This window comes from Oreochromis aureus, linkage group 11, assembly GCF_013358895.1.
Source record: "Oreochromis aureus strain Israel breed Guangdong linkage group 11, ZZ_aureus, whole genome shotgun sequence".
Taxonomy (NCBI): Eukaryota; Metazoa; Chordata; class Actinopteri; order Cichliformes; family Cichlidae; genus Oreochromis; species Oreochromis aureus.
In genome coordinates, this window is record NC_052952.1 from 20,223,484 (window position 1) to 20,240,504 (window position 17,021).

The 17,021-nt window shown below is 42.5% G+C and overlaps 3 protein-coding genes across 5 annotated transcripts in view; 2 read left to right on the forward strand and 1 right to left on the reverse strand.

The window, feature by feature from the left end:
* The window catches only part of adam22 (ADAM metallopeptidase domain 22), a 69,826-nt gene extending 67,132 nt beyond the window's left edge, over positions 1-2,694 (forward strand). For both annotated transcript variants that reach the window (XM_031734042.2, XM_031734043.2), the window contains exon 31: positions 21-2,694. In XM_031734042.2, coding sequence (XP_031589902.1) covers positions 21-41 — 21 coding nt within the window. In that variant the 3' untranslated portion in view covers positions 42-2,694. The remainder of the gene's footprint in view (positions 1-20) is intronic.
* A 1,680-nt stretch (positions 2,695-4,374) lies between these two features.
* gtpbp10 (GTP-binding protein 10 (putative)) lies at positions 4,375-8,416 on the reverse strand. The gene is made up of 10 exons (XM_031734139.2): positions 8,279-8,416; positions 7,260-7,453; positions 7,036-7,127; positions 6,763-6,907; positions 6,587-6,660; positions 6,408-6,460; positions 6,183-6,290; positions 6,003-6,080; positions 5,753-5,876; positions 4,375-5,452 (listed from the first exon to the last, which is right to left on the reverse strand). The coding sequence occupies exons 1-10, from the start codon at positions 8,309-8,311 to the stop codon at positions 5,241-5,243; spliced, it is 1,113 nt and encodes a 370-aa protein (XP_031589999.1). The 5' UTR covers positions 8,312-8,416; the 3' UTR covers positions 4,375-5,240.
* Positions 8,417-9,683: 1,267 nt separating this feature from the next.
* On the forward strand, positions 9,684-16,795 carry osgin2 (oxidative stress induced growth inhibitor family member 2). 2 transcript variants are annotated; one of them, XM_039619309.1, is made up of 6 exons: positions 9,684-9,804; positions 12,182-12,274; positions 12,617-12,753; positions 12,858-13,049; positions 13,142-13,233; positions 13,323-16,795. In XM_039619309.1, the coding sequence occupies exons 2-6, from the start codon at positions 12,208-12,210 to the stop codon at positions 14,503-14,505; spliced, it is 1,671 nt and encodes a 556-aa protein (XP_039475243.1). In that variant the 5' UTR covers positions 9,684-9,804; positions 12,182-12,207; the 3' UTR covers positions 14,506-16,795. The 2 variants fall into 2 exon arrangements, with proteins under 2 accessions (XP_039475243.1, XP_039475242.1); XM_039619308.1 differs by lacking the exon at positions 9,684-9,804 and adding an exon at positions 9,966-9,994.
* The last annotated feature ends 226 nt before the right edge of the window (positions 16,796-17,021 follow it).

Below are 17,021 nucleotides of genomic sequence, written 5' to 3' on the forward strand. Positions count from 1 at the left end.
TTCTTCTCTTCCATTTCCAGTTGTGGGAGACCTCGATATAACAGCTGTCTTGCCCTCTCTGCACAAGACTATAAAGAACTCCACATCTCTCCTTTTCTATGAATGAACAAACACAAAACGAAACAAAATTAACTCTAAGCGACTAAAGAGGAAAAAGAGAGAGAGCCCCACCCACCCACTGGACAGGAAACAGGCAGAGTTTGAGTTTGAGTTAATGTGACCAAGCATCTGCGAGGCCGTATTGCCAAACAGCCTCATTCAGTGGATTTCTACGTGACGATGTGGAGTCCCGGCAGAGACACCAGCTCCACATCCTGTCCAGACCAGCTGGAGCTCAGACTGAGCTGTTCCTGCTGTCTGCTCAAAGCTTCACCAACGCGACAGGACCCCCCACAAAAACCCCCACACCACCCTTAACCCTCTTTAGCTTGTCTCATGTCGCATTCACTTCAGCATCATCCCATCTGAATTGTACAGGCTCCTCTCTGAAAGGAGCTGTGGGAGCCAGGAGCAGGCCGGATCTGCGTCGGATCATTTTGACGTGAATCACTGTAGAAACGCCAACACTGTATGCATGAGACGACTGTGTTTATCGGCAACTCCCTCCTACCGAAAAGACAAGACGGACAGCGGTCTGACCCAAAAGGAAAGCATGCAAATGGGGCTGTGATTTTCTAACGTCTGTAGGCTTAATGCTTTCTCTTCACTAAAGGTAACTCATATTGTATCACCGCAACATGGACCCCGCTCTGCTGTTCCTCCCTTTGGTTTGTGTGTAAATATGTACAGTAAAATACACACAGAGTAAGGGTTTTCTTTTATTTTGAAAGACAAAAAGACAGAGAGAAACATTTCTTTTTTTCCTGTTGATTTGTAAATAAGTTCAGAGACCCTGCAGTCTGGGTTTCTCCCGCTCTGTGACTGTGACCTTTATAGCCTTCTCCATCCACAGCAGAATGTGTGTTTATTTTTTACCTTAGCCACTATTTTCATGCATCTCTGTGAGACACACACACAGACATCCAGCGATGTTGATTGTGGCACATTAATAAGAGTGTCGCTAAGACGGTTCTCGATCGATATTAATTCAGCTCAATTTTTATTAGTTTTACGTCCCGTTCCCGAGTGAAACGAATGGACGAGATGTGTTTGGTGTAGTTATAGATGTGCCGCTTGTCACTCGTGATTTCCTGGAAATTTCCCAATGACGGTGACAAGGTGTTTGTGTGTTTGAGATGGCTGCGCTCCCATTTTTTCAGTGGCAGCCACTTGAATGTGAGAAAATAAACATCTGGCCGGTGACCCGCCTCAGCCAGCATCTGGAAATTGTGACAGAAATGCGCATTTTGAATTTAGCTGTGACGACTGAGATATTTAGCCTTGTAAATGATTAACTATGCTGTACAGTGCTTGCTGTTCGAGCTTACGAAGACCCAACAGCATGATGGATCTATATCAGATTATTTTGCCGGTAGGCTCTTTGTGAGGTCATAACAGGAAATGAGCATGTCACCGGACGAGTTTTTCCCCCCTTATTGCCTTTTCCTGTTGTTTTTAATGGGTTTGTGTACTACAGTTGCTTGTAAAGCTCATGGCAGGTGGTTCGAAGCTAACTGTCGTGCCAGTGTAATTATTTAAGGTGGATTTTTTTTTGTCTGGATGCAAATCCCGCTCACCAACAGCAAGTTCTTTGTACAGTCAGTGCTCTACACTGTGGAGAAACTGTTGTGTCAAGGCCTCATGTTTGTCATTTTACTGTTGTTAGCTTTTGTTCCAGTGTGAGCACTTTTACATTTGTAATTCATGTATGCATTAGGACTGTATAGGTAATATGAGCTTCACAATATTGGACTAATATTGCTACTAGTATCTTTTTTATTAAGTACCTTTGTAATGTTCACTTTTTTCCCCTCAGCATTATGTACAGCAGCTATTTAAACAGTAATTAAGTGCATTATTGTAATTACGTGTGTTGATGAGTTTGAATGGACAGCATTTCGTTTCATCACCTTTGTCCTTTGGGGCCAATAGAAGCCGTTGTTCCTTAGGCATGTGCTGATATGTATGATGTAAGGTTTGGACACATGTTGCTGTATGGGCTCATGATTTGCCTTCTACCAGAACTTTCTTTATTTTTGTTCCTCTGGTCTTACTATTGGTGTCCAGCGGCCCAGTGATCTTTCTGGGCTTCCCCAGGCTGCGGAGAGCATCATCTCTGAGCTCCTTAGAAATGTTTCTAACATCATAATACTGTGCAGCAGCGAGACATTTGTCCTGGTGCCTTGGGCAAAACTCTAGAGGATTCTCCACCGAGGATGGCAGTAGTGATTTGGCAGGCAGTAGTGATTTGTGTGATTGTACCGGTGTTACTCCAAACATATCTGCTGTATCTGCCTCCGCACACAGCTGGACTGACCGATCCCTGCAGAGCAGCTGTTTGGCCAGAGACTTGAATGTATTTGTGTACCACCCAGTCTCAGCCATGCGTTCCCATCACACCAGAATCATCAGCACTCTGCTCCAGGAACCCTAAAGAGCCCCATATGTACTAATTCAGACACTGCAGTTGTCTTTTTTTATTTTTTAATTTGCCTGTATGCTGTACAGACTGATGATGCAAAAATCCCCATATTTTTTCTTCTTTATCATTCAGTATTGTAATATATTTAATATAAAATAAAACTTTCATCAACACCTCTGTCTGTGCAGACATTTCTATTATCTTCTGATTTCCCAGGATGGTTTGATAACTGGTTAACAAAACCTGATTCAGCTGAATGAGGGTTACATTACAGTTTAATTCTCAGTGTTATCAAAACATTTGGGTCACTCTACATAATACCCCTTGGCCTCTTAGCATTTTATATACTGTAGTATGCTTTACATCTCTACCCTGTATTGAGGTGCAGATTGGGGTAACCCTAAAATCAGACTGTTAAGAGCATCATAGCCTGTAGGTTTAAAAGAAAAGGGAAAGGAAGAGAAGAAAAATTAATTAATAAAAAAATAAATTGTAGACCATATATTTACTTACTCTCACACTCACACACACCTTAGTGAGGACATCTAATTGACATAATGCTTTCCTTAGCCGCTTACCCTAACCATCATAATGAATGTCTAACCCTAAACCTAACCCTAAACCTGACACTAAAAACCACATTTTGAGTCTCAAAAATGCCTTCAAATTCGTGGAGAGAGGCACTTTGTCCCCATAAGTCACTGTTGGTCCCCACAAGTATAGTGGCATGCCAATTTTCTGTCCTCACAAAGACGCACGCACACACTGGCTACTTTATTAGGTACATCTCTTAAACTGCTTGTTAAAGCAAATATCTAATCAGCCAATCCCATGGCAGCAGATCAATGCATGCAGACGTGGTCAAGATGAACGCTGAAGTTGAAACAGAATGGGGAAGAAAAGTGACTGAAGTGACTTTTAATGTGACATGGCTATTGATCCCAGATGTGCTGGTTTGAGTATTTCACAAATAACCGATCTACTGGGATTTTCCCAACAACCATCTGAGAATATGCAGAGAATTGACTGAGAAAGAGAAAATATCCAGTGAGTGGCAATACTCTGGGCTTAAATGTCTTTGTCAGCAGTCAGAGCGCACCAAACCAAGGTAGGCAGAAGAGCATCTCTGTATGAACAACACATCGAACCTTGAAGCAGATGGGTTACAGCAGCAGAAGACCGCATGAAGTGCCACTGCTGTCAGCTAAGAAAAACAGCTTACTAGAATTCAACAAGAGAAGATTAAACAATGCCTGCTTGATTTCTGCTGTGATATTCAGACAGTAGGGTCAGTTTGGCAGAAACTGCATGAAAGCATTGACCCGTTCAGTGTTCTTGGTACACTTTGGGCAACCCCCAAGCACTGTTCAAACCCCACAGTCCGTCTGGGTATTTGTGTCAGCAGATCTCAATCCAGTCGATCCCCTTTGAGATGTGGTGGAACAGGAGATTCACATCATGGATGTGCAGCCAACAAATCTGCAGCAGTTGTCATGTCATGAAGAATTAAAGCAGTACTGAAAGCTACTAATAATTAAAAAGGGGGTCAAACCTGATATTAACAAGGTATACCTAATAAGGTGACCAATGAGTTAAAGACAACAAACACGGCCAGTAAGATATCATCTACTGGTTTTGGACTTGACACTTGCATGGTTTTTTTGGAGCTTTGAGCGTCCATATTTATACTACTGTATTTTCTCAGGCAATGCTAGCCTGTGCACCGATAAACTACATGGGTGCACTGCACGGACGCATGTAAACTTAGCACAAAAAGTAAGGAAATTTGTGTTAAATCGATTACATCTTTGTAATAAATGTTTGCTAGCAATAAAATCAAAAATCATCAAACACAAATTTGCTTCAAGTTTATTTGCTAATTTTAACTTACATACTTATAAAAACTAAAATTTCCCCCTGTCAAAAAGTTGAGTGAACCCTTAGCCCAGGCTGTACCTCACAGCAAACCATAGGACTGATTGAAAAACAGTCAGGAGATCCAGTTCAGTCACTCAAATTAGCACAAATGAGGTCAAGTGGAAAGCAACTGGTTACCTGTGTCGGTACACCTGCCAAGCAAAGCAACCAAACTCTTACCTTTAGTTCTTACCAGCATTCAAACTGTTTAGTTACAGCAAAGATTCACCCTCACTGGAATTGCTTTGAAGGGGGGAAACAATGAGGACAAAACCCATTTTTGTATCAGGATGTTTTACTGCTGTTGAGCGTTTTAACATAGGAGTCTGTGAGGACTGACTCACTCCTGGAGCCAGCCTCAATTGGTCATTACTGAGGTTCCTGCTTGGTTGCAAATTAAATCAGATTATTCCCCCGTTTAAAGTTAAACAGACGATACAGCTGAGTATGCACAAAACATAAATCAATAATAATAAAAACACTTTAAATCGTAGTGAGAAACTGGGTGAAACTGAATATATTGTATTTATCATTTACTGTAGTCATCTTGACTATAATCCTTTTATGCAACATCCTGTGAATTTCTATGATATTCAGAAAGTTTTATCAGTCTTATACAACACATCACTTTTAAATAAATAAAGATGGAGCTTGCATCAGTCAGTGAGAATTTGATCATCTCCAAGCAGAGACCTCCATCACTTCTATAAATTGAAGTGGTTTTGCTCTCCCAGGAGCTTCGTGGTAGAGGATGTTTATCTGCAAAGTCCTGCGTGATGATGCTTGATGTCGTCTACGTTACTCACAAACGTCCTTGTAACTGCTTCCTCAGTGCTTGCAGCTTTTCTCGATGAGTGGCTTTAACTTCCAAGGCTGCGTCTTCATCGAGGGACTGTCGAATGCAGCTCTTCAGGTGGCTGATGCCAAACCCGGTGATTGCAGAAACGGGAACCACGTGTCTGAAGGTCAAATAGTTCTGTGGTATCATATCTTCAGGCAGCAGATCAGAGAACTCTGTACAGGGGAAAGAAAAGGAACAGAAATACTGTTAAAACTCATTTTTTCCTCCCAACAAACTGCAAAAATATGCTCACATAAAGGAAGTTCAGATGCACGAAAATGAAAAACTCATCAGCGTCAATATCTGAATTCAGAGACAGAGCCAGAGAAATGTTTGCTCATGCGTAAAAAAGAAAATATAAACATAAAATCTGGAACAGACTAGGATGCCTGTGAAACCTGGAAGTAGAAATTCATCTTCAGTCTTTACTCCTAAATGACTTTTCTACTTATTAGTGCTAATTCTAGTCTAACCTTCTGGGTTTTGTAGTTGCTCCTTCAGCTCTGCGAGCTTGTCCTCAGCATCAGGCAGGTCCATCTTATTCACCACCAGTAATGCAGGCTTTGACAACAGCTCCTCTTTATACAACTCCAACTCCTTTAGGCAGCAGTCAGAAAGCAGAGGAGAATGAGGGACAAAAAATAAAAGGAGAGAAGATTGAGTCAGGGGATTAGAATGAATATCTGAAACATTAGTCATCAAACTTTGCAGCTTCAGGCTCACCTTGGTTAGAAGCTGCACAGCCTCGAAGGCTGACCTAAACGGTGTTTTACTTGCCAGCTGAAAACCACAAACATCGACCTGCATTCAGACAAAATGCAAAATTGTCATCAGAAGCAATTTTCACGTGGTTACACTGAAAGCAAAAACATAGTAAAAACATAGTTTGTGTTAGTTACGCACCACAAATAACAGCTGCTTGGTCCTCTCCACGTGTTTCAGAAATTTGTGGCCCATGCCTTTGTTCATGTGAGCCCCCTCAATCAAGCCAGGGAGATCAGCAACAGAAATCTACACCCACCCACCCCCCAAAAAGAGCAAACAATCAAGTAAACCAACTACAAAAAAAAAAAAAAGAAATGATTTTGCAGACAGTTACAGCACAAGGCAACACGTGGAATCCTCTACCTGCTTATAATCGTCATATATCAGTTTGCCAATCTCTGGTTTCAAGGTTGTGACTGTGAAACGGCAGAAAAATATTAAAGTTTAATGAAACACAGAATTATTTCTTCTTTCAAAGCATATTTTGCAAATTTAAAAAAGACAAGTTTTCTTTTTCTATATGCGTGTGGGCATCTTCTCACAAGCATAGCTGGCAATCTGAGGTGTGGCGTTAGACAAGGCTGTCAGCAGAGAGGACTTTCCTGCATTCGGGAACCTGGTGGTGATTTAACAGAAGAAAATCAGATGTCGCCCCTTTGCTAATCTGAAGCTCAGCAGAATTCAGTTAGTGTGTTTCTTTCCCCCCTTCTATTCTCACCCCACAAGGCCCATGTCTGCTATAAGCTTGAGGTCCAGTCTGATGTGTTTAGCCTCGCCTTTACTGGGCTGAAACGCAGAGTACAGCGAGCCTCCTGATCCTCCTTTTGCCACCATCACACGATCGCCCTCCACGTTCAAGTCACCTTGTAAGAAGAATGGTAGAGGAAATAAGAAGCTTCACTGCAAAAATCAGCTAGCTACTCCACTGGCATTTCTTCTTCTGTTAGAAAAAACAAGGTTCACATGACTGACTGTGAAGGCTTTGACGTACCGAATGTTCTGCCCTCATCAGTGGTGACGGTGATACCGACAGGAGCAAGGATCTCCTTGTCTGCCCCTCTTTCTCCTTTCAGAGCTCGAACGCTGTTGATAAAGGAGATCCAAAAGCTTTCACCCTCTCATGCTTACAGGACTATTTCAAAACCTCTACGAAGGTCTGAAAAATAGACATTTTTTAATGATCGACAGAATTTAAAATAAAAATTGTATTTCTACCCGCTGTTGGCTCCTGCGTCCGCTACAAAACGTTTTTGTGGGAATTTGTCCTTTATTCTTTTTAAGGTCATGTTCTTCGTCGCCACCACCCAAACATCTCCCCCGTTCCCTCCTTGTCCTCCAAGGCGGGGTAAACCCATCCCTCCACTGCCTCCACGGACGTACAGCCGCAGATTGTCAACAAAGTTTCCATACTGCAAAGAGTCAAAGACACATCAGACTGGTATTAAGAAATGGAAGAACACCAGAGACCCTAACAGGCAACTTCAAGTGATTGAATCTTTTTACTGACATCATTTACCAGGGTGAGACTTACATATCTCACAAGAATAATGACATTTGACAGCAGCTTGAGCATCCTTCCTTCTTATTTTCTTCAGTCCACTAAAGCTAAACAGTAACTCATATATATTTTACATATGAGTTTAAATATACAAATATGTGCCTATGTATATTCTATAGGGACTTTATTGTTGTTGTTTTACTGTTTACTTGATGTACTTTATTTGTGTGTATGTACTTTATTTTGGTAACATGATACAGTCTATACAGAAAGCTGTTCTGGGTTGACAGGTGTATTGATCAGTGGCGCATTGATGAGCAACTAGAGTGCTCAAAAACTCCTCGAGGATGGCACGTTCATATACGTGCAGCCACAAAAAAGGTTTGCCAAGCCTCCCAGCGCAATCTCAAGAGTGTGGATGAGACAGCAGGAAATGGATATTTACTCAAGGAGAGCAGGACAGGGCATCATCTCAACAGCAGGACCGGTGTCTGCCCCTCTGTGTGAGGAGGAGGAGAGCTGCCAGAGCCCTACAAACAATCTCCAGCAGGCTGCTGATGTGCAATAGCTATAGAGATAGTTGGTGTATCATCTAACACACCACATGAGAGACAAACACGATTACTGCTTGGTGTATTTAGCGTTGACAGTTAGCTTTCCAGCTAATGTCAAAAACCGTATAACACCCCCCGTTAAATATGTGACATTCACAATACAAATCTTCTATAGTACTCACCTTCCGTAAGCAGATCCTAGTGATGTGAACCATCTTCAGTGGCACTTATTGCCACTCTTAAGAAGTATTTTCGCCAAAGCTAACTGCTAGCATACGTACATGTGTTTGGATCGGGGACAGGAAGTAGTGGTTCTTTTCTCTCCGCTTATTGGATGATGAAGCGGGGAGGCGGGGCTCCCATTCTCACTAACTGTGAATCAACTTCACACTAACCAGGGATATGTCAAATGGACTTTTCCTTTATCTTAACAGCAGAGGGAGAATCAGCGGTTTTATAAGTAAGTATGCAAGCTGTTAAAAGAAATAAAAAAGCCAAATTGTTTGTATATATTTTTAACAAAAGGATAAAATCTATTCTTCCAACATTATTTATTTATTTATTTATTTATTTGCTTTTGCCACATACTGGTTCAGAATGAGCTAGGTCAACAAATACTAGTACAAAAAACTGGTGAGGAATGACTTATTGATTTGTATGAATTTATTTTTAAGGAGCCTGTTTTATGAGTGCATTTTTATCTGCTGAGGACATATAACTTTTAAGGATTATTTATTAATATTCTATATCCCTATAAGGATATTAAGGGTGTACTCAATTTTTCATACACTGCTTTCTGCATTTTTTTTATTAAATAATAACAGTGTTTCACGTCTTGGTGAGTCCAAAGGTGAGGTAGAGAGTAGTGGGTAACAGGCTGAAGGGGACTGCCTAATTTCATGACCTGCTAGGAACCAGGTGGTTTTTTAAATGTCCTGATACATTAAACATTAAGGAATGTAAGAGGGTGTACTTTGTTTTTCACAAGACTGTGTAATGTCTCTATGTGCTTTGGTCCAAGACAGTTCTCTCTTGAAAAAGAGATCTGAGTCTCACTGAGACAACCTATTTAAATAAAGGTTTAATAGTGATAACAGTAAAAATAATAATATGGTTACAATAATAAAAGAAATGTAGTTTTTCATCTAGAGTAACTGAAAAATAGGTGTGTCACAACCTAAAATACACACGGGCTGTATTGTCCAGAAATCTGGCAACTCTGACCTACAGCACTGAATATTACCTTTAAAACTTCAAGAAAATGCAAGTTTCTAACCAAAATTGTCCCATTCTCAATAAAAAATTCACATTGTAAAAGCCAGATTTGATATTTAAGTCCTTAAATAATAAAGACAGACCATAATATGCAGCTGTAGCAGGGCTCACTGTGTCTGTCCTACATTTGAGCAGTGCACGTCTTATAAATAAAACTGTTCTCTCAGGTAAGCCCACTCAGCGAGCAGCAGTGTCGGCGGAGCTGCGAGGATGCTGAGAGAGATGCTCTGATCTTCCGGCTCTCCCCCGTGAGCGCGCTCGCGCCCGGCGGTGCAGAGATGCGCATGTGACGACGAAAACGGAGACGCAGGAGCCAGTTTCTCTCTTTCACACTCTGCCACCAAGACACACAGAAGATCTTCCCGCTCAGTGGACATTTGCACATCGATCAGATCTGCATACACCAGGTCTGCTCGGATTTAACCTCGCGGAGGTAAGGCTGTGTGTGTGCGTGCCTGTTCGTGTGTGTGATGACGAAAGAGAGGTTGGCTTATCTCTCACAAGACCCCAGACAGCTGGGTAGGTCCTCCCACCGGTGTCTGGCTATTTATACGATTTGAAACGCTGCCGTGCGTCGTGATAACGGGACGAGACCAGGAGATACTGACACACATCACAGCTCGGTAAGAGATCCTGTTACTGAGTGATGCGGATGGCCGCGTGTGTGTGTCTGACCTAAATTATGCAATGATGGTGTAATAGCGGCTGTAGCATGTGCTCCTTGAGACTCAGTGGACGCAGGCTTCCCGGAGTCAGCGGTGTAGTGGAAGATATAAGGCTGCTGGTCCGCGAGGATGGTGTTTGGGATCGGGTACCAGACTGCTGCATCATTCTTTCCCTCCTTTAGCGCTGCAGCATCATCCCCGGATACCGTGTATAACCAGCCCGGCCCTGTTTTGAATTTAATCTAATTTTCTTAAGTGAGATGCAGACTGGTCCGTGCAAAATGATCTCAAGTTGCAAAGAGGAGGGTGTAGTTAAACCTACCGTGAGACGGAGTGTGCACATAAGGGTTTATACACACTAATATTTCTTAGCATGCTTTTCATTTAACTTCAAATAGGTTCATTGCTGTGAAGCTGTAAAGGCTTAACACAAAGTTTCAGTTTTTTGTGCTAGGTAGCTAACAGTACATCGTGCACCATGTTCTAGAAAAGTATGGTGCGTCCTACACGCTGGCCAACGCGCACATGTAGGCGCGTACACGGGCTGGAAGAGAGTAAAACAAACCCCAAACGGATGAAGCGCACTAACACCTGGGGTGTATTATTATTATCGTCACATTTAAACTATGGATGTTGGTCTGTTGAGTGTTAAGGACTTGTGCTCTCGAGGTTTCACTGAACTTAAAACTGCGTTTTTGGATTATCTGAACTGGGTTTTTTTGTTTGTTTGTTTGTTTTTGCGCACTGAATGACATTATATCTGATCACAAAGATACAGTAAATGCAGCCCACAGATCTAGCTTCATGATTTGCTCATGATGCATCATGAGCTGCTGTTGCATCATGTAGAAATTATAGAGCACAGGTGCTCTGTGAGCCCTTGGAAGGGGCTTTTTACATTTTTTTTTGTCCAGTTTTATTTGTTATCTGTAGATAAAATCAAACATAAATCCACTGTGGGATAACATAAGCACTGGTTTATGGGTGAAAGTTCAAACAAAAGAAAACAACTGCACACACGGGTGTTTTGTCAGATTAACCAGGGGCCTGAACAGTATCAGTCTGCCAACTGGGGGCATGGATACAGTATGCAATGTGTGGAATCCCATTGCTTTTATTGAAAAGGGTAAATAAGCCGACAACCAAAGACAACTGGTTGGTCTACAGACACAGGTCAGACAGGGGGGAGGGAGAGAGCGGGAGACTGGAAGTGAATCAGATTGTATGGGCGGCGGGGAGTTTTAAGGGACATGTGCCAGAGTTTTGGGATGTAAGACAAAGGCGGTGTGGGCACTGTTTTGGTTGGTATGAAAGTGGGGCAAGTGGGCACTGGTTTGCTGTAGCCGTTGGGTAATGTTTTGGCGGGAGTGAGCGTGAGTGTGTATATTGGGGTGGAGGTGGGGGGGCTATGAGAGGAGCGGGTGTTCTGATGATTTGATCTGTCAGCATGCCAGGACCACATTCTCGTCCTGCTGCCATTGAAAGGGGCGGTAAAGACATAAACAGGCCCAGTGGGATTAGGGCCCACTCAGAGGAGTGATCAGGGGGGATTTGCTGCCCGGCGGGCACACAATGGCACTGTCGCGTAACACACAAACACACAGTACACATGCTCAACGGCTACATTTCACGACAGACCCAGGCCTACATAAATCTGATTAGAAGTCCCTTTTGTCTGGAAAGCAGTACCGGGGTTAACAGAGGCTGGCTCTGCCCCGGGCCATGTGCGGTAGGACGTGGGGTGTGTGGACACGGCGGGACGGCAATGAGAAAAACTGGGGGCATACTGTGTTGTGGCGGGGTGTTTCCACGTGTGTGAAGCCCCAGACAGACAGGGAGGGCCATAGCTGTGCGTGAAAGCACAATAACAGGATGAATAAAGCCCCCCCCGCCCCGTGTGTGTTTCTGAGTCAGCTGATGATGGTCGATGGAGACAGGATCTAAGCTAACATAAGACAACAACAACACTGACAGACAAAAAGACAGTAAGCTGGTTTGAACCTGTTCAAATAATTTGACCCAGAAACAGGGAAAGAGTGGGACAAAGAACAAATGAGGCTCTGCTTTTAGTTGACTACTGAATGGACGCAGCTACAGAAATGTCTGGAACTTTCTTCACATTTCTGTTATTCTTGTCCTCCTCAGTGCCGGCTCTGGCCCAGGCTGCAGCCATGCCTCTCCTGGAAGAGACCACTCTGCCACAAGAGCACCCACCCACTGTTCCTGTGGTCATCATAGGTAAACTTTTTGCCTGACCTTTCACTGGTTTAACATAACTAGTACATCCTTCAACCTGGCTCTTATCCTGCACACATTTTAAAGCACAAATCGATAGTTGGGAAAATCAGGACAAGATGCTCTTCAGAGAAGACAGAAAAGAGAATAGGGAGGTCCAACAAGTCCAACAAGACAAGACTAATTCTGTGTCATGTGCACCTTCTTCCATAAATGTCTAGATGTTCATTGCATGTTTGAAAACTGCTTAAAAAGCACACGTTTCAACCTAACATGTATTATATATCGCCTTGTGCCTCTTTGCAATGCTAGCCTGTAATTTCCCAAATGTGGATTTATGTTTAGGCAACGGGCCATCGGGTATTTGTTTGTCCTACCTGCTGAGTGGATACAAGCCGTACTTAGACCCAGCAACTGTCCACCCAAACCCAATACTATACAGGAAACTACAGGACACCAAGCATCTACCCATTACTGAACAGGTAAAAAACAAAGCAACTACCAATCCTTGCTTATTTAAAAATGGCCAAAGTCAGTCTGGCACCTCATAGGCATGACTTTCCTCATTTATTTATTTTTTTTACAGGATCTGGAATATCTGAGTGAAGGTCTTGAGGGGAGGTCAAGTAATCCGGTGGCTGTGCTTTTCGACACACTCCTGCATCCTAATGCTGACTTTGGCTACAAATTCCCTTCTGTCCTTCAGTGGAGGAGGGACAAGCAGCAACACATCCCACATCTGGTTCTGGGCAGGGGAACACCTGGGGGTGCTTGGCATGTAAGTAACAAACTTTGATCTGTCCACATTTAAAGTCAGCCATTTTGTGTTCACCTGTCTAATCTACGGTGTTCCCTCTCTCATCGCTTCAGGCAATGGAAGGCTCCATGCTGACTATTAGTCTTGGCATCTGGATGGAGCTCCCCGGGGTCAACTACAAAGACCTGACCAATGGGAAACGCAGGTAATGACAGAGGAGAAGGTTTACAGCAACGATATGGCTCAAGCTTCAGTTCAGTTCTGTACTATTGCTCCTCTTTGTTGTTGCTCTAGGGATGTAACCAGTGACAGAGCCACACCAGAGGAGATTTCATCCTATTACTGTAACTATGTGAAGCTAAAGGGTCTTCAAAAGAACTTTGTTGACAACACCTACGTGACCTCCATCCAGAAACTCTACCGGGGGCATGATGGAGAAGGTCTTGAAAACGGTCACACTCATCAAGGAGATGGAGGGGTGGGAGATGGAGTGAATGAGAGATTTGAGGGAAATGGAGAAGTGTGCGTAATGAGTGGAGGAGGGGGGGCTCTGTGGGAAGTAAGGGGATACCAGCAGGTGCAGAATGACACTCACGTCCCTTTCTGCCTGTTTGCTGAAAATGTAGTCCTGGCCACCGGTGCTTCCGACTCACCAGTTCGACTGGGTGTAGAGGGGGAGGATCTGCCTTTTGTGTTCCACAGTATCTCAGACCTAGGCTTGGCAGTTAGCCAGAGGAAACTGGATAAGAACTCCGATCCCGTTCTAATCGTGGGTGCTGGTTTAAGCGCTGCCGATGCAGTTCTGTGTGCTTGCAACAGCAACATTCGAGTGTTGCATGTTTTTCGCAAGAGAATCGACGACTCAGACCTCATCTTTAAGCAGCTTCCCAAGACACTGTACCCAGAGTACCACAAAGTCTACAACATGATGTGCTCTCAGGCTTACACAAACGTGGCTCCCTCTTCTGCTTCTAACAGACCCCAGGCAGTTAGTATTGCCTCTTCAGTATGTGCCAAGATGTGCCCAAAGCCTCAGCTTGCTGCGGGTAATGTGGCTGGTAACGCTAGTGTTAACCTGTTTCCCGACTACACCAGTTTCCCCGAACACTGTGTGGTGTCCTTCCAGTCTGACATGAAATGTCTGCTGCAGGGAAACAACTCCCTCAAGGCATTCAAGATCTCCATGGTCCTGGTTCTGATTGGGACCAACCCAGACTTATTTTTCTTGAAGGGGCAAGGCCAGTACCTGGGTCAGGATCCAACAAGACCCATCTCCTGCAAGCAAAATCCAATAGATATCGACCCCTACACCTTTGAGTGCACCAAGGAGCCAGGTCTGTTTGCCATGGGCCCACTGGTGGGAGACAACTTTGTTCGCTTTTTGAAGGGTGGTGCGTTAGGCATCGCCTCCTGTTTGCTGAAGAGACTCAAGAAGAAAGGGAAGCTCATCAGCAACGGAGGAAACAACATAATGTGAAAACACGATGAGGATGAGTGCGACACGTTGATCTTAGGGCACACATTTCAAACCCTTTTACCATGATATAAAAGGTGAGGAGAAACTTTTAATATATTTTCTTCATTAATGCAGTGTTTTCTCATCAAAGCTAAAGCATTTTTACAACTTTTTAAGACCAAAAAGACAATGGTTGTACTTTAATTTGTTTCTAACGAAACAAAAGACAACTTTCAAGAGTCTTGTCTGACTTCATGTGAAGTCTCCATATGTCCAAGCTACTGTGTGCCAACGTTTTCTAGTCAGTCTGTAACCTCATAACTGAACAGGACCTTACACTCATCAGGGTTATTTATTCATTCACCATGTGTCTTCAATTCATCTACTAACAATGCTTAACTCGATGTTGTATCATGCTTTAAATTTCTTTTAGCTTAGCCTGTAGGGAAAACTAAAAAATAAAGGACACTTGTTAATTCCCATCCAACTTACTGATGTAAGTGATGGTTTAGTGGTCCGACTTACAAAACCTACAAACTGGAATTCAGCCACAAGTAGTGTTTGTTCTATGACGCTGTAACCCAACAGTTTCATGGCTACAGTCACACTAGGGAAAATAGAAATGTATTGCAACTAGCTGCAATGATCTTGCAATTGTGTTGCATTTGAGGTGGTTGCTTTGAAAATGGGGACCAGGTCTGCAACTACTCGCAATCAGTTGCTGTGTTCAAAGCAACTTTGTGAGTGACCGAGCCAATCTGGGATCAGTTTGGGTCAAGAAGGAAATTATGCACAATTTGTTTGTGATAATACAGAGATAAACTGTGAAAAATCAGTGAAAGTCTCAAATCTGTTGCCACAAAAATATTTATTCTGATTCTGGATGGTGGTGCCATTTCTGTTGGGGCTTTGGAGGTGTCGGCATCATATCAGGGCTCTCCAAATTATCCAAAGCAGGGTGTGAAATGTGAAAAAATAAAAAACCGAGGGGAATGTTTTGGGGGGGGGGTTTATCGATGAAAAATAATCCAGGAACCACCTATTTACTCTGAACCCTGTCAGAGTTTTTATTATCTATTACACCTGTCAATGTAATTTAGTGAATTCAGAACTTAAAACGCCACATGGCAACCTGTGCAGTCACCTTGCTAGAAGTTTAGTATGTTCAACGAGCAGCCTCTGGGTCTCCACTTGGTTACTGACAGAAAAAAAAATAAACCCAATCACCGGTAACCACAGATATTTCCTTGTTGGAATGAGGTTGCCATCATATTTTTACTCTAGTGTGACTGAGACTTTAGAAGTCCTAATGTTCCTGATTGTTGAGCCTGAAACGGGAGTTTCTGCTTTTAGCTGCTATTGCAGGTAGTTGGAACTATAGTCTGATAAATTTGACCTGTTGCTTCAGTTATACTGCTACTCCAAGGTTTTCTATGCAAATAATTTAAAGTAGATCTGAATGTATTCTTGCACACCCACTGCTAATTTTACTGTTTGGACTCAAATATCATGGCAAAACGTAGGTTTATTAAAAGCTCACTCTGGTGTTTCACATTTTTCTCCTTTTTAAGTATTTGTCAAAGTCAGTGTGTGAAACACCTCGGCCAAACACTAACGTTTTTATTTTTGTTTAGATGTGCACTCTGAAGAACATATTTTTAGTCCCTATCTTTACTCAGAGAATTATTTCAGAAAAATGCATTGAATAGGACAAAAATAAGAAACACCAGTATGAGTCTTTAACCTTACCCTTGAAAATAAATGCCAATTATATATTAATTCAAATCTCGCTAAAAGAGTAATGAGTCTCGCCTTGATAATATATTTATTCAAATACCAGAATTCCAACACTTACTGCACTTTTTAAAAATAAATCTCGGCAGAATAAACACTAGTTTATCTTAATCTAAACCCGTATGGAGCTAAAGAGCTTTAAAAGTGCAGAATACACACTATTACAGTTATACCATCCAGTATTTTTTTATCCATTTGCATTCATGTAATTTGATGATGACGTTTTAAAGGGCTAAAAAGCCCGCTCCATAATCTCATATCAGGATTTAATACTGAGATATCATTATATTAATTTAATAGGTTTTTACTAATGGTGTGAAACATGATCCACCAAACAGGTCAAATATTCACTGCCGTTTTCCTAAATTATATGAACTTGTAGAGCTTTACTGTTTTGTATAGTTCTACTTTTATACATGTCTACATGGTACAATCAAACAGTTGCACATATTTCAATTTCAATTTTTATTTATACAGCGCCAAATTACAACAACAGTCGCCTCAAGGCTTTATATTGTAAGGTAGACCCTACAATAGAGAAAAACCCAAGAATCATATGACCCCCTATGAGCAAGCACTTTGGCAACAGTAAGAAGGAAAAACTCCCTTTAACAGGAAGAAACCTACAGCAGAACCAGGCTCAAGGAGGGGCGGCCATCTGCCGTGACCAGTTGGGGTGGGCTCATAAACAACAACAACAACAAAATAAAGATCTCTCCTTCAAGGTCCTCTTCTTGCACATC